This window comes from Prorops nasuta, unplaced genomic scaffold (assembly GCF_024137725.1).
Source record: "Prorops nasuta isolate Cenicafe-Biocafe unplaced genomic scaffold, Cenicafe_Pnas_1.2 PNAS00434, whole genome shotgun sequence".
Lineage (NCBI taxonomy): Eukaryota > Metazoa > Arthropoda > Insecta > Hymenoptera > Bethylidae > Prorops > Prorops nasuta.
Window position 1 is genome coordinate 1 of NW_027117230.1, and position 20,736 is coordinate 20,736.

The following is a 20,736-nucleotide window of genomic DNA, read 5'->3' on the forward strand; positions in this document are numbered from 1 at the left end:
TGGGAGAAAGATGAGAGAGCGAGCGAGCGAGAGAGAGAGAGAGAGAGGGAGAGCCAATCCCTGTGCGTCCGAGGCAGACCGAGCACCACTGACAGAGCGCGAATTAAGCCGAGTTGCCACGAAGACTGCCGAGAACGCCCGGATCAGGACGGACCTGCACGAGAAGCCCTGCCTAAGAGCGTCGATCGGACATGCGCGTTACCACTTTCTGGGACTTGGTTGGTTGGTGCTTGGCTTCGCTCTGGCGCAACCTTATTGTTAGTCAACGCTACCTTCCTTCGCTCTGGCTCGACTCTCTGCTTCGTGTTCCGTCCGTGCTTCCTCGTGGCTGCTGTTCTGCCTCTCTCTCTCTCTCTCTCTCTCTCTCTCTCTCTCTCACACACTTTTTCACCGACTTAACCGACTCTATACTGCCAGCCGAACTCTGCGATGCCAGAGGTGGCGCTGTAGCCAAAAAACTGAATGGAGAGGGATACATGCACACACCACAAACGCGCATCTACGTGAGATACGCGATTGTGTTTTGGCTGCAAAAGCGCCAATTCTGGCATCACTCGCTAGAACTTTGCTATATTTGTGGAATAGCAAAGTTTGTGCCCCCTTATCCGGCTCTGCTACATTATTGATGAATAAGACACGCTGCTAGAAACCGGGTTTACCGAATGAGTCGGAAAAAACTGCGTAGCGTTTATCTCTCTCTCTCTCTCTCTCTCTCTCTTAGATTCGAGATAACGAGTCTCTGTCTCTCGCCAATAAAATTCCCTTTTACCAGTTTTTTTGTCACTCTAATCCTACGTGCGTACGAAGCTTATTTCGCTCCGTTTTGATAAACTGCGAAAGGAGCCCCATTATGAATGCTCCATTGTGAGCTTGGTGGACTTAGGTTGCACGCGTTGACACGCGATAAGTTTTTTTCTTTTTCGTGTTTTTTCCTTTTTTCTCAGGAGGGGAAAGGAAAAACTGGTAATGCCTCAGAATGCAGAAATTTTAACGCCTCAATGTGTTCTTTGTCCCAACTTCCAGGTGACTGCAAGTATTTCCCAGGATGTTGTCGGGTATCCGAGTGAGGGGATTACCGTGCTGAAATGGATAACAGTGCATGGAACTTCTCTCGGCCAACCGGCCCTGGCACGTACGTGGAACTATGATGCATGTATGTAATTTCTGTTTTCACATTGTTAATTGAAAGGGGAAAATAATCATGAATGCAGTCACGATCGGGGACGATCTTTGTGTGGATCTGCGTTTCTTTGAATGTCGCATTCCATCGATGTGCTTGGTGTAAAGCGATAGTCTGCACAGTCTTAAATATATATATATATATATATATAAGGTTTGATGCGCAAGAGAATATCATAATCCGAATCATTGCTCGTTAAAAGTTCAAGTTACTTTTTATTACAGCAATATATTTTATCCTCATTGTCTCATTGTCCGCATAAACGTCATGTGTTTTTTTTTAATATACAGTATCAAAACGATCCAACGAATATCGTCCATGCGGGGAAATTTTATTTGCAACATATTAAAATTAGATGATTGAGATAAGATTATCGCGAATGATGAAACAAGCCTCGTGTTTTGTATTACCTTTTAAAGTCGTAAGTCGTGCGGTGACAAATAAGATATAGTAGTAGGTATATATACATACGTATAGTTCTACTAGATGCAACTAGCTGTTTTCGCCCGAGCCACCGTCTCTCTCTCTCTCTCTCTCTCTTTCTCTCATTGTTGTCGTTTGCCAAGTATCATAATGGCGTATAATTGAATTTATATTTTCGAACAGAAATGGTAAGTATCACCGTTTCGGCGATATAACTTGTAAATTCTAAGAAATGTCGTAATAATAATAGAAAGTTCCGATAAGCATCGCAGATTGTGTAGCTGCTCGGCCCGAGTTCGTGACTCGTGAAGTCGCTTTATTCTGCTCCATAATGTCGTAAATATATCATAGAAAAACACCTTGAGAGTAACAATAAATTTTCCAAATCAATGTATGCATACATATTGTATTAAAAAGAGGTTTATCTATACACAATGGGACAAGGGGGTTGCTCCTTTTGTGCGCCATTCCGCGAATAATACTCGCGACTCTTCGATCAATCCCTCCCAATTGGAAATTTGTCTTCTTCCAGGAACAGCTCCGAGACTCTAATTGCCTTTTAACTATTGTATTCCTTCGCTGCGATACCTTGGAAAAACCTATATACAGATTCATCGACATTCATCGCGCTGATAAGCTCCTCGAGTAGATCCAGGAAATGGTAATGGAAAAATAATGATTTTTCAAACACATTTTTCTACACACCCAGCCAGCTCACTGTCAAATCAAATCCACGTCGCATCGAGCTATAATCCAGACGATATACGCGTGTGTACATACGCGCGCGATATATATATAATAAAGATAGAAAAAATGATGCGATTTTACAATGACGATAAATCGCTGGAAACACTCGTGAGGATAGCATCGAAATAAAAAAATATCAAGCGGTATGAAAACTATCGAGAATGGATAATCTATTGTAGGAGCGGGCGGTAGAAGAGGTAAAAATCAAACACAGACATTCGAGTGAATAAACAGGCACCATTAATTGAATTTTCAGAATAACCCTGGATAAATATCGCGTGAGCGGTGAAGCGTTGAAAAAACCTAGCAATTTCGCGCTACTCCTCTTCTAGCACCGCGTGCAGTCTAAGCGCTATATACGTGCAGCGCCTGTGTTATACGATGCTGATGAGTAACACAATCCATCCGTGTATTACTGTAATACCGTGGGCAACGCGCGAGTGAAAAATAAATCTGGAGGATTGGCTGTGCAGGCTGGAGCGAGGCTGGAGTGACCGGGTAACGGGCAAGGAGCTTTGTACAACAGGAATAACGTCCAACTAACAGAGAGATCTCTCGCGCCAGGAGAGAAGAGAGTATTATATTGAAAAGTATATATACATAATATAAACACACGCAGCATGCGCACAGCGCAGCCAGTTGACCGCGCGTGGCTATCCCCTTGAGTTTCACTGGCAACAAAGGGAACGCCATCTCCTTCGCGCGCGCGCGAATTCCTACAAAATTAATCATCTCTCCGTTAGGTTTTTCCCTGGATCGACGCGCTATTGCGTTCCCAACGAAATCTCTCGCTGCTCTCCGCAGTAACAAAGCTAGCGCTCTACATATAGAAACGCCGCGCCGGTAGATCAATGGAGGGAAAGTGAAATAAAAGTACGAATCGCAGGAATCAATTATTTTCAGCAGGAAAGCAATGAGGAAGTTGTTTATGGGATTGTCAAAATCGTTGCCGAGACGTCAAGAACGACACAATTACCGGCAGAGAGAATTCATTCGTGTCATGCTCCAACGATCGACTCGTTGGCGCGTTTAGCAAAAAACCAGTATCGCTTTCTAGCTTTCTTCGATGCCAGCTTCATTTTCCTCTTTTCCTCGTAGCCCAGTTCTTTCACTCGGTCAAGGAAGAGTGTAAGTATTATATATATATATACACACTATATATTTAACGAGTTTGGTTCTCGTTTCAAGTTTCCTTAAAGAATGAATTTAACGCGTATCGCTCGGTCAAAGGAGGGTTTCGTCGGAATCCTCGTGGAAGAGCTTGCCAAGAGAGAAAGGAGTGAGTTTCGAGCGCTAGTGTGTATGTGAGTGCGTGCAAGAGAGAGAGAGAGAGAGAGAGAGAGAGATACGGTCGTTGGCCGGTTCGGGCAAGGCTGCTGGCAAGGAGAACCAGGGCTGTAATCACAAATAAAATGGAGGGGGCGCTATATCGACACCGCTATAATAATGCAGCACGCGTGCTAAAATACGCAAATCTCCCCCCCTCCCCCCCACGCTTCGATCCCCCGTCCATGGAATTACTCGCAATTATCTCTCTCCCATACGCGAGAGAGCCTCGAATAAGCTATTGTCTCGATAATTGCACGTTAAGCGAGTAACCGTCAATAAAGTGACTAAATAAAAGTCCTTCCTTTGCCGACCCACCCACCCCCACCTACTTTCCCCTTCTCGCAGGTACATACCTAACCTCTGCAAACTCGCAGTCTCTTTCACTTTCCAGCACATCGACACGCAACGATTATCGAGACTCTGTAACTTTCTCATTGTCGCGCCATTATCTCTCTCTCTCTCTCTCTCTCTCTCTCTCGTTTATTTGAATAAATTGTATGCTCGTAGGATCCACCGGAACTTACCAAAAGAGAGGACAAGTTCCGGTCTGGACTTTGGGCGAGACGAGACAAGTGTGTCGACGTCGTCGACCTAGAAAAGATAAACTTTTTGGCCCGAGTGACCCAGATTCGTCAAAACGCTAGCATCCCGTCCCGTTCCAGCGAAATCTCGATCTCGACCAAGCACAACACAACAAACTTCTAACCGAACGTCCGTCCCATCTAGCGGCGAAATTGGAACGTGCAACGTGTTGATAACGAAAACCAATCGAGCTTGGATGGCACTGTTCAATTCTCTCACCACCAGAGAGTCACTTTACCCTCTCGTTCTTTGTATTATTGTAACGGCACTGACGACACAAACAAGACTAGTGGCTGCCGGGTAAACGCGTCCATCTTCCAATCAGACTTATCGCATCGTCGAATGGATAAGAAACAATATGGCCACGCGAGATTACAAACGAGCAAAGAAATACGAGAGCAATCCAGTCGAGACTTGCTTTGGCTGCTGAATGTATAAACACACACGCACCAATCTCACCAAACATTATCGACTCTTGCTCGGCAAGCCTTACAACCGCGAAGAGTTTCTAGTTTCTAGGTTAGCCTCCCTTTGTTTTCTTAAATCGTTGATTTACGCCCGTTTTAATTATCTCGAGGGTGAGCGAGGATTGATTTGGACTTTTTACGAGGTAGTTGGATTAGACGGAGAGAGAGAGAGAGAGAAAAAGGGATGTGTATTAGAAAGCTCGTTGCACCGCTCACGTGACAATAGCTCGCGTGCTTCCCGGCCGGTGGACGGACGGGCGGGCGGGCGGGCAGGCAAGTTAGGCGAGCGAGTGTGCCGAGTATTACAACGAGGAACGAACGGAACGAGGAATCAATAGTCGACGAAAACGCCACCTGTCCACCGCGACCGTCCTGTGTCCCGCCTGTCCGTCCTCTCCTCTTTCGCGCGTTTCACCACTTTACGCATAATGCACTTTGCGTTTTCACGTGGGAAGCGGCTCCGACAGATTTTAGATATCCATCGTGCGCGAAAAACAACAGGATTTGATCCACGGCGCTTGGAAAGTAAGCGACCATAACGGCCACGACTGCTCTCCAATTATGCGAGAATCTCGCGTTGAACGCTCTCTCCTGTCACATGTATGTACCTAACCTACTACACGTATATCGACCGCCCAGGCTGGTACTTCCACCCCCCCCCCCCTCCCACCCCCCTTAGTTTTAAATTCATTGTTAATAGAGAGACGAAGCCTCGATTTTTATGCTCGACACGATAATAAATCCATTAAAAATTCTGGATATAATGGATGCGAGCCAACGCAGAGTCATCTAGCGGCTAATGTGGAATATTCAACTGGTGTATAAGCGCGAAACAAATATGTACAATGGCCTTTTTCTCCATGCATAATCTCGCGCGATAAAAGCTGGAATATTAATTTGAACGTGACTGGTAAACAATTCGTGTCTAAGTTTTTTCCGTTTACAGACTTATCAATCGGTTGAGGCCGCGTTTGTGTATCGTTCGTGGCTCGTGGCATTTAGTGTGTACAAAATGGAGGAAAAACTCGGCTGAAAAAGTTGGGAAACAATGCGCGATGTAATGTCACGCGGTGTTGAGTTCTTCTATCTTGGGTGTCACTCTTAGCACCAGATTCTTTCGTGGAGCATAGCAGCGGCGTTGAATAAAATATGCCCTGATCCAATTTCATCCCGAGAACAGGTTTCAGCGGAACGACGACCACGACGACGATCTGCTTAAGATTCGCTTGATTTAATTCTTACGTCTACCAAGAATTCGGCTTAGTCGCGGACGTCCAGAAAAAACAAGTAAACCCCGGCCTACGCCACTGGAGCTCCTCCAAAAAGAATTATTAAGCCTGAGAATAATTTTTTATATTTCAACGAGGAATTCTGGATTGTCTTCCCATCTCGGAAGAAGAGAGGAAACGATGGGCGAGTGATTTTCGGAGAGAAACGATTGCACGGCCTTATGAGGAAACGTTCGGACGTTCTGTCGGTGGGTGGAAAAGGAGGTCGAGAAGAGTTTACAAGAAGAGGACGAACGAAGAAGCAGAAGAAGAAGAAGAAGAAGCTTGTGGAGGGGGTAAGAGTCGTAAGGGCGGTTGCTCTTTAACAAAGAGTCGTGAAGGAGACGAAGCCGAGGCTGAGAAAGAGAGAGAGAGAGAGAGAGAGAGACTGCTGCTCTTTCTCTCTCTTTGTACCACTCTCCGCAACACGGGAGAGAGAAACTCTGACGTGAAACAGCCGAAAGCAGCGGGCAAAAAGCGTGGGAGAGATAAGAATTTATATTTTCTAATACAGATCGTACTCTCTTGGCTGGTGCGCTGCTTTCTATTGCAAAATTCAAATGGAGAAAGTAATGAGCGAGCAGCATACAGGAGGAGAAGCATCAATTCATACCTGGCAATATGCTGCACGCGAGAAGAACTTGTGTGCAGCATTTATGGAAGCTTACATAAATATCAGACTGGATTACACCGATTTCTTATAATATAACACGAGTCTCTTCTGAATCTTCCATAAAACACGTCGAGAAGATACTTTGGAACTTTGGCAAGTGGCATTAAATAGAGATTATACGAGACGATTGCATTCAATCCCTTTGAATTTCATTTCACGGTTAATTTCATTTTTACAAATGTATCTTATCTCTCATCCCCCCCCCCTCCTCTCTCTTTCACATACACACTATGGTCCGCACTTTCCCGAAAATACGTTAATGCAACACGAAGGTTTAACCCGAGTTTAACCAACGATTTGAAATAGATCGAGGATGGTTGAACATAGTGAGCATATATATACATATATATATATTTATATGCACATAAATACGTAACAATATTTTCAATAAAGAATATCCCTCGTATTGTATCTCGTGATTTTCATTAGCGCGATTCAAATATTTTGCAAAATACACGATGCTCCATTCTACCTAAATGCTACGGGATAATTTAGTCCTGCTGTTGGGGAAATGAATCGTTGGAGATATATCAAATGGCGAATCTAGCGCAGAATCTCGTTATAGGACCAATAGCCGAGATAATGGATCAGGAATTGCGGCAAGCCAATAAATCACAATGGTTTTGCACTTTTCTACGGATAGAGCTCTTCGATCTCGGTGCGATTAGGTTTAAACTTTCGTGAATAAAGTATCTCGGCGGGATCGCGAGATGGAGGGTGAGAAGCGGAGGAACGAAACGTGTGAGGAAACTTGCGAGACTGACGAAAAGGAGAGAGAAAGAGAGGGGGGGGCGGGAGGGAAGAAGGAAGAAAAAAAAAAGAGAGGAGAGACTTAATTCCCTTCTTCCCCATCTTTCAGGCAAAGGAAGATGGTAAAGTTTGGAAAGCCCGAGGCGACCTGTAAGGCTCGAAGAGAATTCCAGCGTGTGGTAGGGGAGACCGAGAAGTTGAGAAGAGCTACGGCTGCAGTCTGGCATGGCTAGTGTGCTGCCAGAGCCTTCAGCATCAACCGGTAGAGAGAGAGAGAGAGAGAGAGAGAGAGAGGGAGAAGCAGGATATGCTGTAAAGCAAGGTAAGGTAAGGCAGAGAGTCTTAAAAGCGTGCGCGCGAGCTAGAGAGAGAAAAGTGAATAGGTTTAGCAAAGAAGAGAGGAGAAGACGGACAGGTTCGATAGGTCCGAGAGAAAGGCGAGGAGGAGGAGGAGGAGGAGGAAGAGGTGGTAGTTGGGGGGAGGCCGGCGAGATGCTGAGGACACCGCAAGACCCGTGAGACTGCCGAGCCACGGTTTTGCTCCTTCTTCTCTCTCTCTCTCTCTCTCTCACGGATACGAGAGCGAGAATCTAGGACTCGAGCAGTCTGTATTGGTGCACACAGAGGCATCCACATAGGCTCGACTGCCTACTCGGCAAAGCACGTCGGTCGTGCACGAGACCCGCTTCTTTCGTTCTTCCTCGTGTTCCACGTTTTCTATCTATAAGCACGCCTCGCCGTGTTCTGTTGCATCATTCGCGTCATGCCGCTCCACACGCTCTCCTCCGACCAACTCCGCTATACCTATAGTTTCTGCACACTCAGTCAGTCTCTCTCTCTCTCTCTCTCTCTCTCTCTTTGTCTGAACGAACACCGTCGATATTATACCCGGTAGCTGGGAACACTAACAGCACCAGGATAAAGGTAAGCGGTAGGTCCCCCAGCTTACATTAGATCCTACCCAACGATTCCGGGAACACCGGATATTTTTCATCAAATGCTACATGCCTGTATTTACACTCGACTTTCCAGACAAAGTCCTGACGTAATGACAACCGAAGCTCGCTGGGACGGGATCACGATCGATCCTTCTTCCTCCAATGCCCGTACGGATTAATTGCCAGCCTCATTAGTTCCTTCGTCATAAGCGATTTGCTCTTCTCTTGCCAATCCCCCTACTCCTCCCCCCCCTCCCCTCTTCTGCTCACGATTCCACCTTCAGATTCAACGGATTTATTGTTTCTTTACAATCCCTCCCTATTTGCTTCTCCTCCTCCTCCTCCTACCCTCCCCCCGGCCTCCAACAAATATTTCCTTTATTATTGCGGCTTTGGGAAATCATTATCTTACGCAAAAGATCCACTTAATTCGAGAGGGAGAGAGACTTACTTTACTTTTTTTTTTGCAGGAAAAGAAGCTTTCGGTGCGACAAGCTGTAGAGAGTAATGACAGCTGCGGGTAATGTTATTTGACGTTTGAGGTAGTTCCACAAGAATGAAAATTTTACTAATTCAAGAGAGAGTCGGGGGCCAAGCGTGGAAAGCTTCGGCGTACCTGATTAGGAGAAGCACAATGTCCCTAGGAGGTAGTAGATTCTTCCCAAAAGGGAAAAGAAAGCGATGGCTGGGCTCGTGGGGAAACGTTGCCTCCCGATGGAAGGGCGAAAAATAAAAGGGAGAGGGCAGCTGAATCCCAGCAGTCACCCTGAAGAACGTGTTTTCCGACTCCCAGAGAAAACAACGATCAGAATGATTTCAAAGTAACTGAAATACATGCTGAAACAACGGCACTGCCACGATACATCGGAAACTAAGAAACACTGCCAATGCGTTAATTTCTATTATGCCGAATTGCTCACGTATTTATCAGTGCACTTGATTCTTGCAATCGGTCACATACGACAAGCACTTGTCACTGGACAGTTCCAGCCGTCACTCTCCTAATCAGATAATAAACCGGCAAGACTGGCCTTGCCGCCATTCATAACCTCCAAACGAACTTTACTCCTCCCTCCAACGCCCTCAACGTTACACGAATATTTCTCGACTCTAGCAACGCTTTCCTTTTCCCTTATCTAATTTCTCCATTCTGCTTCTCCTTCACCTCAGTCTGCTCCTTCCAAATTAATTACAAGATCTCTCTCTCTCTCTCTCTCTCTCTCCCTCTCCCTCTCCCTCTTTACGATGCGCAGAATCATCGCAATGCATGGTACAAACTGAGATTCTTCGAAAAATCTTTAAATATCAACATCCAATCACTCTGATAATTCGTAACCTCCTATATTTTATCCATCGAAATTTATCTAGAAATTTGGCTTGTAAACTTACTATTCGTAATACTAGCAAACTGGTAAACACACAAATGAGCATGAAACATGAAAGTTCCAGATTCTCGTCGATTATAACCTAAAACAGTGCACTGGAGATATTGAAATTTCAATGCCGACCTGGAAGTTTGGTTTGGGGTAGCAAGTATGGCGTCGATTATACTTTCGGCTGTTTTAGCAACTGCCTCTCATCCATCCATGAAACGCATCTTCGTCGTGTTTTGGAGTTATTCGGGCATAACACTGGTACTTTGCGCGAGCTGTCACTTCACTGTGCGCTCTCTGCCAGGGGCGTAAATTACTGTGTAACGGGAAGAACACACTTGATTTTCGATCGCTCGGCACGAAAGGTAAGAAGAAAATTAGATTGCAATAGACGATTACCGAAGAAACAGACTAATAATAATAATAGCTTTAGCAATGGTTAGGCAAAATCATATACTTTTCCCTAGTTCGTTGGCGAAATGATCGAATTTCTTGGGGAGCGGAAGGACGGAGGAAGTATTGTTTTCGAAATCTTGAATTTGATAGATGATAAACGCACTCACTCACTAGAGGATTAGAAGAATCCGGTGCGCGAGTAGACACAGCCCATGAGCAGGAACGAGAGGCTGATAGTCCATCGTGCCGGGTTGATCACCGGCAGAAGTATCAGCGTCGCCGGTTTGCATATTCCCCCAGCACCTTCTCAGCTCACCTTTCAAGCCTTCGCCTATCGTTACATGTGATTCCAACGGTGGTTTTCCTCGGCTGCTTTTGTACTGGCGAGTGCTAAAATGGCGATCGAAGTGACAGCTCAGTCACCTCGCGTCAGCCAACGCAACGGCGCTCGCCACTCTCCACAACTCCACTTCGCTTGAACGACAACGTTGCCTCTCCTGCAAGACCAAACCCCCTTCTTTCCCCTGCACCCCTCCCGTTATATTTCTCTTTCACTCTATACCCACCCCCGCTCTTTTCCTCACAATTATCTTTTCTCACTTTTCGCTCGTCTACCTCCTTCACCCCCTCTCTCTTTCTCTCACTCTCTCTTTCTCTTTCCCTCTCGCCTATCCCTCTTTCTCTTTCTTCCCTTTTGAACGCGCACTACAGAGAAAGCACTAATTCCCAAACTTCGATAGCTGGTCTGCTTCAGGAAAAAGGTAAAATAAAATGATGGTCGATGTAAAAATCCTGGTGAAAAAGGGGTGGACACTACGACGATACTCCGGATGGCGGCTGGAGTTTTCTCAGTCCCGGCCGACGCCTACACCACCACCACACACCACTTATAGCTGTGCTTGCCCGGACTCACGGGACTCGACTGGGCTCTGCCAGACCATCATGCCCCCCACCGTACATGCACTGACCGACTATCGTTCTTTCCTCTACCCTCTCAAGATTATACTGCCCGTCTCGCGCGTATCCGTTCACCCCCGACGCGGATCTACTGCCTGTGCAGCGTAAGGAGACCTCTATAAAGCTCCCACGCCCGCGGGTCAGCCAATGGTGCTCTTTCCCATACCAAAGGACCGTACGAAGATCAACCGATCCCAGGTACCGGAACTACCTGATGATCAATTTCATTTCTTCTCTTCCAGCCCCCCCCCCCCCCACCCCCCACTTCTCCTCGCTACCTAACCATTTTTCTTTTAACAACCTATCCATATTGATAACGAATCCCTTGATCTATTATAAGACCATTATGCGCTTGGTTTGGATTATAATTATTAGTTTCTTCATTAAATCTCTAAGGGTTCTGATAAGGATTTTATGAAAGGTCGCTTTGAATGCAAATAATTTTATCATTAAATTTTAAATAAAATTTAATAGCACATTGTTAGGATTTTTTTGGAGCATTTGGTTTGGCATCAATGACACTAGTTGGCAGCAGGATTCCTGGACCTTTGACGAATCTTTCCAAGGTTCTTTGCTGGTATTATTAATATGCTTGTTGCGAAGCAAGAAGGAGCGCAAAATTAGCGGTTCTAAAGCGCGATGTAGTCTTTACAAGCGAATTCCAATCAAGATAATGAAAATTAACGATGTTAAAGCGACATCGCGTCCGTAATTAATTATCGCAGCTTGCCCGTAAGGTCGTTGTAAGCAAGCGGCCGGCTCATGGCAAGCAGCTCTTCCTACACCAGCAGAGCATAATAGTTCTATACCGATACTTCATTAAATTCTTGCTGGTATTCCTCATACTAAACTCCCTCGCAAACGTAGTCACTTAAACTTTCTTAATTTGATGTATGCGTTCGTATAAAACATTTATGACCCTTTAATATATCAATGGGTATATCGATGTATCTTTTTGCATAATGGATGTCGTTTTATACTAAAAAAACCTTCCCATTATAAATACAAAGCTTTATATCCAATATCAGGCTGGCGCATTATTTTATTAAAACTTGTCTTAATTTATGTAAATCCGATTGCGTCATTATAACATCGACAATTAAATATTCTTCATTTTGAGGATCCAGTTCAGTTTTTGTAACAGTCGTTTCTTTATATAGCCAGGAGAGGAGTGGACTATGTGCTTGTACTTTTATCCGTCTCATAAATCTTCCTGTAACAGCTATTAATAGTTTTTCCATTTCTACCCTTAATCTACTGATACCTACAAAAATAAATGTTACTTTCATTTATTTGCATAACTTAAATATAAATAAAACTGCAGCTCAACTGGAATTACTCACCAGTCAATTTTATGGCTGAAACTGCAATCGCATTTGATGGAATATCTACACCTTCTGCAAGATCACACTTATTCGCTACATTTATTATAGGTTGATTTTCATTAGTCATAGATTTTATGGTTTCCTGTACATGCTCAACTTGTGCTTTCATATCAGGATGACTTACATCAAAGATATGCACAATAATATCCTAAAAATGGTTTGATTATAAATATTCCATAAAATTATTTAAGTACTAATTATACAGAAAAGGGATTTACAGCAAACATAGCATCTTCCAACGTCACTTTAAATGGCTCTATTAAAGTTTGAGGAACATCTTGTATAAAACCTATAGTATCTACAAATAATACTTTTAAAAGACTCGGAAGAACACCTTCGTATGTGGTAGTGTCTAAAGTTGCAAATAATTGGTTTCTAGGTTTTAGGGATTCATCTGAAGTCAATGCTTTAATCAGAGATGTTTTTCCTGCATTGGTATACCCAACAATAGCAATAGTTGGAACCTCATTTTTGTTTCTTTGTTTTCTTAACATATTTCTATGTTCCTTTAGCTTGTTTAATTTATCCTTTAACTTTTTTTCTCTAGCATGTATGCAAAGTTTCATTTGCTCTGTCATTGTCAAATGTCCACCCTCTGATCTTGTTGTTTCAAGCATTTTCTTTCTAATATATACATTCTCTGCCAGAGCTACTTGCAATTTAGCTTCTGCGCTACTTGCATGAATACGAAATATTTCTAGAACAATATTGTATCGATCGTAAATAGGTAAATCAAAAATTTTGTGCAGTTCATATATTTGTACATGCTTTAAAATATTGGTACTAACAAATATTGCGGTAGCATTACATCTTTTTATATCATTTTTTAATTCTTTAAGCTTTCCAGACCCTACTAATTGTTGACTTTGCAAAGTTAAAAGTGAAACAATCTTTTTCCCTTTTACAGTCCAACTAGGCAAAGTATTTACAAGTGCTACAGCTTCTTCCATTTGCAATTCTGGTGTAGTATTTCTTTTCTTCTTTTCTCCCCATTTTATATAAGGCTGAATAATATATACTCTATAACCAATATTTTCGATTCCTAAATATTGTTTTTTTAACTCAAGATACTCTGAAGTGGTAATTTCTTCTGAGGCAATTTCAATTGCTTCATTCGAATATTGATATGTTTTATTGCATAAAAATAAATCATTTTTTATCAGAAATCTACTGAATTTAGTACACCTCGGTATTTTAAGTGATGTTTTCAATAGGATTCTCTTTAAACAATTCATTCTTCAATACAATTTAATCATAGATTTTACTTGCTTAATGCTAGGTCAATAATGAAAATATAACCTATATTTTGCCCACAAAAGAAAGTGATAGAAATAGTTACACTGAGAGTAGATGTCATATTCTTACTTTGTTATTAGCACTTCAACGAATTCCATATTATTTTTACAGGCAAAAATCGTAATAAAATTTTACATTTGTACCAGTATTTTGAATTCGCGATAATTCGACTTTGTTGAGGTTACGTTCAATTTATTTTAATGACATTTAAATTTATCTACACATATTATCAACAACAAAAGATAATAGTTTATCTTTTTATAGTAAATACGTAAGGTTCATAAACATATTACTATAGAGATAGATCAAGACTTATAGTAACAGTAACTAAATCTGAAACGTATATTTTATCCTATCTTGATCATATTGAAGCAGTCGAAGCAGTCGCCCCTATATTAACGTAGTCATATCAGTCGTATCACTCGTATCAAGTCGTATGTCGTATGACCTGTTTCGTCTGCTTCTCAATTTTTTATAAAAGGTAATAAAAAGCGAAAGTATTTACCGTATAAAGGAAAAACATTTAATTGTTGAAAGGTTCCACTATCTTATCGTTCTTTATGCATAAATAACATTTAAAAAAAAAAAATAATTCTATGGATTATCATATAACTGAATTTTCACTAATATTATACTTGTTAAGTAATTTCTATGTATGAATAAAGTAGATTTTATTTTATAACTATATTGTCATAAGAAGAAAACATTAAAAACTGACCTCTGTTATAGTTAAACTTGGAAATTAAACCAATGTCTGGTAATCAGGAACTAGTTGAAAAGACTTCAAACGCAAGTGATATCTTTGAACCTACTGGTATTTATCATATAGTCATAAAGATCATATTTTACATAATCATTGCTAAACAGGATAACTTATATTTAAAGACCATCAGCACATAAGGTATAATCCATTAAAAGCAGAATGGGTACTTGTTTCTCCTCATCGAATGAAACGACCTTGGGGAGGACAGGAGGAAAAGATCATAGAGGAGGATTTACCAGAATATGACCCTCAGAATCCATTATGCCCTGGAAATACCAGAGCTAGCGGACAGGTTAAAAAATTGTCTAAAAAATTTTCCAATAAAAAACAAACTGCCATTGACTAATTTTATGCTTCATAGATAACTCCGCTATATGAAAAAACATATTCGTTTGTCAATGATTTTCCTGCCATACTTGAAACATGTCCAAGTCCACCTCAGTCTGAAAATGAATTATTTCAAATGGGTGTAGCCAGAGGAATTTGTAAGGTCATGTGCTTTCATCCAAAATCTAATGTAACAATAGCTCTTATGAAAGTTGATGAAATTCAAGAAGTCATCAAACAGTATGTAACACTTTAAAGTTATTAAATTTCTATTTTTTTAAATTAAAATTAGAGCACTGTTTTATTATTATTGCAAGATGGATTCATGAAATGATTGAGCTCGGCGAAAAGTGGACATGGATACAAATTTTTGAAAATAGAGGAACATTAATGGGATGCAGCAATACACACCCACATTGTCAAATCTGGGCTAGCTCTTTTTTACCAAATGAAGCTAGCAGTAAAGATAAAGCACTTTCTGAGTACTATAACCGCCATAGGAAGCCTCTCCTTATAGATTATATGCAGCAAGAACTCATGAGAAAGGTAATATGCTACTGGGGGTAAACTTATTGTTAAATAAGCATAGTCATATTAAATCAATTGTCCTTTTATTTTTAAGGAGAGAATAGTATTAGAGAGCCATCATTGGGTTGTTGTAGTACCATTTTGGGCAGTATGGCCATACGAAACTATGGTAATTCCAAAGCAACAAGTAATTAGAATGGAAAACCTGACCCATGAACAGCAAGATTCATTGGCTGTTGTTATGAAAAGACTATGCATAAAATATGATAATTTATTCCATTGCTCTTTTCCTTATAGTATGGGGTGGCATGGTAAAGACAAAATTAAGTTCATAAAAAAATTATTCTATTATAAATTTATAATATGTTTATGATAACGCATGTGTATATTGTATAAGGTGCACCAACTGGGCCATATCTCAATTTGGATTATCCATATTGGACATTTCATGGTATTTATTTACCACCTTTGCTGCGTTCTGCAACAGTTAAAAAACACATGGTTGGTTACGAGCTTTTAGCAAACGCGCAACGCGATCTAACTCCAGAACAAGCAGCAGAAAAATTAAGAAATTTATCAGACTCTCATTACAAGTACCCAGAAAATAGCTTAACACCTGACGAATTAAGTAAATACTTTCTGTAATATATCAGATTATTTAAAGTTGATAATGTTTCATACAATTGTGCTATTTATACTTCTTTAATTAGTAGAATTTTATATAAATATAGTTGTAGCGCAAAGACTTACGTTTTATGAATCAATTCTATTAATAAATAGGATATGAAGAGTCAATTTGATTGCTCCATGCACGTAGTCCTCCTATAATGTCTCTTATCCTCAGATTTTCATTTCCTAAGATTTCTTTCAAATACTGAACTGCTTTCTGTGAATCATTCCCACGCCTGCATATAACATAAACTAAACTCAAAATTTTTAATTTAAGTAGGAATTGTAAAAAAAGGTAATAACAATGCATTCAATTAAAATTAATTATGCTTACCATCAACAATATCATTTTTGTTTTGCATGTTTACTATCTGACTTTTGATCCTTTCTAAGCTGCTGTCAAAATGCATTTGATTGAAGGGAATATTCATAGAGTGATCTAATTTGCATAATTGAAACTCTTCCGCTGATCTTACATCAATTAACAAGTTAGGCACATTCTCTATTTTTATTTTGTTATATTCTTGTACACTTATTCTATCTTCTGTAACTAATATTTGTAAATTTGGTTCTTTGTCATTTGCTTTCGCTCCACAAAATTGCTCATAGTCAATTAATTGCTTGATTTCTGGATGCTCTCCACATATGGCACAGTTTTTATTTCTAAGACGCAACTTTACTTTACTGAATCTTGCATCTGCTCCATCAAATAGCAATAACTGACCAGAGAGAACATTAGGTTTATTGAGAATGATTTTCATTGTTTCTAGTGCTTGTAATACCCCAATTATACCAACAGCTACAAATATTCGAAGTTCTTTAATTCATTTTATCTATTAATATTAAACTTTCACAGAGATAAGAATATCTTACCTGTGCCCAATACACCTCCATCACCACAATTTGTTACTGTTTCTGGGGCAGGAGGATTTGGAAAAATACACCTATAACATGGTCCATTATAATTGTACACTGTTAACTGTCCTTCCAGTCTCAAGGCTGATCCAGAAACTAAAGGTTTTTTAGCAATTACACAAGCATCATTCAATAAATATCTCGTTGCTACATTATCTGTGGCATCTAGAATAATATCATATTGTTTTATAATTTCCAAACAATTTACAGAACTTAATTGAATATTATAGGGTATAATTTTTATATTGCTGTTTAATCTATAAGAACAAAAAATAATTTTTTACATAATGAAAAAAGTATTTATAATTCAGTTCTTACATGACCTAAAGAAAAATTTATTATTACCGATGAAGCCTTTCAGCAGCAGCAGTTACTTTTGGTACTCCAATATCAGTTTCTGTATATAATACTTGTCTATGGAGATTGTTAATTTCAACATTATCATAATCAACTAGTCCAATACACCCAATGCCAGCACTTGCCAAATAAAGTGCAGCAGGACATCCTAGGCCACCTGTTCCGACTATGAGGACTTTTGCACCTTTTAGCTTCAGCTGACCTATATCACCAAGTAATTAAAATCCTCTTATAAATGAGTAATTTATTAAGATAAATAATGTTTAAACCTTGTACACCAAAATCTTCTACAAAAATCTGTCTGCTGTATCTACAAATTTCTGTATTGGTTAGGCCACATGATTGAAAAGTTTCATTTTTTTCTCTCAGGGAGCATAATGAAGCTTCTTTTTTTTGAAGCAGCTCTCTCAATTCGTTAATTTCGTTTACCAGCTCTTCTTCGTTCATGTCCCCACGATAAAATTTGTCAAATAAACCACTATAAAAGTAATGGAACAGAGTCCAAAACAAAGATAGTCAAAAATTGGTGACGTATTATTATCATTATCATGTCCTTAGGTTGAAAACTTTGGAGTTCGATGACTTGAATGACGATTGTGAGTATTGTGTCGGATTTCATCTGTTTGTCGGTAAAAATGGTAACCGGACATTTGGCCTAAAAATTTTTTGGTCAGGCGTACCCTCCTCTACACAATCACATGAAAATGGCTGAAGTTTGCGCATCCTTTAGCGCCTCTGGCGGGGCATATTTTAATTAATATTCACAATCCGGCAACGTTGTTCCGAACTGTCAGATTACAGGTTATTATTGTTTTCTGATAGCAATAAATGTCAGGTCAGTAATAATTATTTAAATAAATTAAAATTTTTGTAATGTTAAGAAAACGATGCTTTGTGTAAAATATTTGTTGCAGGCTGCTGGTAAATTTGTCATTATCCTTTGAAATATTTAAAAAGGAGGCACACGTAGAACAACATTGGGATCAGATATTATTGTATAATTGACATGTTAAATATCAAAGTGATCTCTCTCTCTCTCTCTCTCTCTCTGCGCTTAAAAAGAAGCAAACAATTCCAAGATACAATTGCCATGACTGCGGGCAAACACAAGTTATTTATTATGCCTCATATGTGTCCTCGATACAAATCTTAAAATTATGAGGTAAATGTATCAAGCAGTACAAGCTAGTTTGTATTAAGGTAAATGATTTCGCATATTATTCAATATTCTTATGATTTTAAGCAGTCTAATTATTAAATGCAGTTTTTCGATGCAGGTATGGTAAATACAATAAGTAGTGACAAACTACTGGCAGAGAAAGGACTGTTCAGAAGCTGCGAAGGAGCTGAATCTCTGATAAATAAGCTTGAGTTTGCAGAATAATTTCATCTTTAATTAATAATTACTGTGTGCATGATGGGATTTTGCAAATGGTGTAAAAAGCACACTATTGAGATTGTTGTTCAACGTTAAGCCAAAAGCTGCTTCTCATCATAGTAAGATCTTTGTCTAAATATTAAGTTGTATACCACATCTTTAAATTTACAAATATTGTATTCTAGTTACACAATATTTTTGTAATGATCACCTAATTAGTTGGAAAATGACAGGATACCTACCTCAAACGTATGTTAGTAGCAGACTTGAAGGAATGCACAGAAATATTGAGTACTATACCATTAATTTCTTAAGCACATGGACATATACTCATTATTAATAATCAGACACTGTCATTAAGAATACCCTAATGCAAATTATTTAATATGAAGCAGGAAACAATTGCAGAAAGGCCAGAATAGTCAATTATAACAAAAGATTATAATCTCATCACTGATATTCTTTCTAAAAAATTAATACATAATTCTATAGTAAGTAAATTATCAAGACTTTGCACAATGGCTTTAACAACAATTTTCACTAAAAATTACATCTATTTACAGACCACCGTTAAAATGCAAAGTCGACTGCAGTCACATATATGAAGAGGCACTCTCCAGTATTTGGTGTACAACACTGTATGTTTAGTGTTGCATTGAACGTATATTTTATACGATCATTATAAATTTAAATGGTATGAAACATTTACAAAAACTTGGCAAGAGAATATCTTCCACAATTTTTTTTTAGTTACAAGCGACCATCTCTATTCCTTAAATTATTCTACATAGGTTTTATATGTGCATTCACAGGATGGTCGGTTAATTGTATATAAAGATATGGTTTGCAATTTGTCAAGAAAATTTGTCTTTGTCAGCGTTTAATTCTAATATCGTCTAATGAATTTATTCCATTGTTTAATTAAACAGAAGCACATATGTAATATATTTTTATTAACCACATAAAGTGCTAACAAAATTAATGCTTATACATCTGTATATATATATATATATATAATTAGTAACCAGTTCAATATAATTTAGCACTCTAAAATAATATTTCAATTGCTGTTGCTTTATTCGCCTCTTTCTTGCTGAGATATATAGTTCAATTTGCTTAATCCTGTTGAAAAGACAATTTTACACAGCTACAGAAATTAGTGTATTAATAAACACTTATTGTATATTTATACAGGATATGTTATTAACTACTGCCAACCCGGAAAATGTTAAAAAAATAGAGGATTTTCAGAAAAAAATTTTAATCAAAATGTTTAATGTTGTTAATATTTACAGAGTTACATAATAATTTGTTTGGGTGAAAGGTTTGTGTAAATATTTTTACAGACTTTCGCCCAAACAATTTATTGATATGTAACTTTGTAAATATTAATCATATTAAAAATTTTTATTAGAATATTGTTCTTAAAATCCTGACCTTTTTTATGATTTTCCGGGTTGGCACCAGTTAAACACATATCCTTTATAAATTAAAAAAGTGAAAATTATTACTGTTAAATTGAGTGTTTCAGAAATAATATGTTCAATCTTTGTCATTAATTTATTATTTGCACCAGCCATTGAACTTAAAAATTGAAAAATGATTTTTCTTTCATTTTTTTTATTAATATTTTTGAATGACGTTTGCCACAGATTGTTAAGGGAATCTTCGTATTGCTTTGCTTCTTTTCTGTGGTGTTGAGCGTTAATATTGTTTACATTTTCAATGACATATAAGGAAATAAGTTGTGTCAAATTGTCTGTAAACATATAATAGTATTAAAAAATATTATAATATGTATATATATATATATATTTCAATAAAATTGTTTGAATTAAAGGAACTAGTGATTTAGCACATAAATGTACATATATATTTACCTAAAAATTTAAAAATATCTGGATGTGGTCCGAACATTTCTTTGAGAGTTCTGTGGTATCTTTCGATATAGTTATTCGTTCTCTCTTTTCGATTAAAAACTGATAAGATATTAGCATCTATTTTATAAACCCAGTAATTTTCCACGTATTTTAAA

The 20,736-nt window shown here is 39.1% G+C and overlaps 3 protein-coding genes and 1 long non-coding RNA gene across 10 annotated transcripts; 2 read left to right on the top strand and 2 right to left on the bottom strand.

The window, feature by feature from the left end:
• The first annotated feature begins 10,713 nt into the window (after positions 1–10,713).
• On the top strand, positions 10,714–16,170 carry LOC136785508 (probable galactose-1-phosphate uridylyltransferase). Of its 4 annotated transcripts, none has more exons than XM_066746562.1 (7): positions 10,714–11,281; positions 14,494–14,578; positions 14,650–14,819; positions 14,889–15,094; positions 15,172–15,400; positions 15,477–15,693; positions 15,780–16,170. In XM_066746562.1, exons 1-7 carry the CDS (start codon positions 11,231–11,233, stop codon positions 16,025–16,027), a joined length of 1,206 nt encoding a protein of 401 aa, XP_066602659.1. In that variant the 5' UTR covers positions 10,714–11,230; the 3' UTR covers positions 16,028–16,170. The 4 variants fall into 4 exon arrangements, with proteins under 4 accessions (XP_066602659.1, XP_066602660.1, XP_066602661.1 ...); XM_066746563.1 differs by lacking the exon at positions 10,714–11,281 and adding an exon at positions 14,109–14,245; XM_066746564.1 differs by lacking the exon at positions 10,714–11,281 and adding an exon at positions 14,297–14,401.
• On the bottom strand, positions 11,539–14,553 carry LOC136785506 (putative GTP-binding protein 6). 2 transcript variants are annotated; one of them, XM_066746557.1, is made up of 4 exons: positions 14,483–14,553; positions 12,687–13,488; positions 12,427–12,616; positions 11,539–12,347 (listed from the first exon to the last, which is right to left on the bottom strand). In XM_066746557.1, exons 2-4 carry the CDS (start codon positions 13,416–13,418, stop codon positions 12,121–12,123), a joined length of 1,149 nt encoding a protein of 382 aa, XP_066602654.1. In that variant the 5' UTR covers positions 13,419–13,488; positions 14,483–14,553; the 3' UTR covers positions 11,539–12,120. The 2 variants fall into 2 exon arrangements, with proteins under 2 accessions (XP_066602654.1, XP_066602653.1); XM_066746556.1 differs by lacking the exon at positions 14,483–14,553 and having other exon boundaries at positions 11,559–12,347; positions 12,687–13,709.
• On the bottom strand, positions 15,720–17,925 carry LOC136785507 (adenylyltransferase and sulfurtransferase MOCS3-like). Of its 3 annotated transcripts, none has more exons than XR_010824675.1 (6): positions 17,593–17,925; positions 17,312–17,525; positions 16,925–17,223; positions 16,386–16,850; positions 16,133–16,287; positions 15,720–15,860 (listed from the first exon to the last, which is right to left on the bottom strand). XR_010824675.1 is itself a non-coding variant. In XM_066746558.1 (6 exons), the coding sequence occupies exons 1-5, from the start codon at positions 17,768–17,770 to the stop codon at positions 16,152–16,154; spliced, it is 1,308 nt and encodes a 435-aa protein (XP_066602655.1). In that variant the 5' UTR covers positions 17,771–17,925; the 3' UTR covers positions 15,720–15,860; positions 16,133–16,151. The 3 variants fall into 3 exon arrangements, 2 of the variants coding, with proteins under 2 accessions (XP_066602655.1, XP_066602657.1); XM_066746558.1 differs by having other exon boundaries at positions 16,133–16,303; XM_066746560.1 differs by lacking the exon at positions 15,720–15,860 and having other exon boundaries at positions 16,124–16,287.
• Positions 17,926–18,397: 472 nt separating this feature from the next.
• LOC136785505 (uncharacterized) lies at positions 18,398–20,076 on the top strand. Its single transcript, XR_010824674.1, has 4 exons — positions 18,398–18,523; positions 18,601–18,820; positions 18,887–19,192; positions 19,265–20,076. It is a non-coding gene; the product is annotated as an uncharacterized lncRNA (long non-coding RNA).
• Positions 20,077–20,736: the final 660 nt, after the last annotated feature.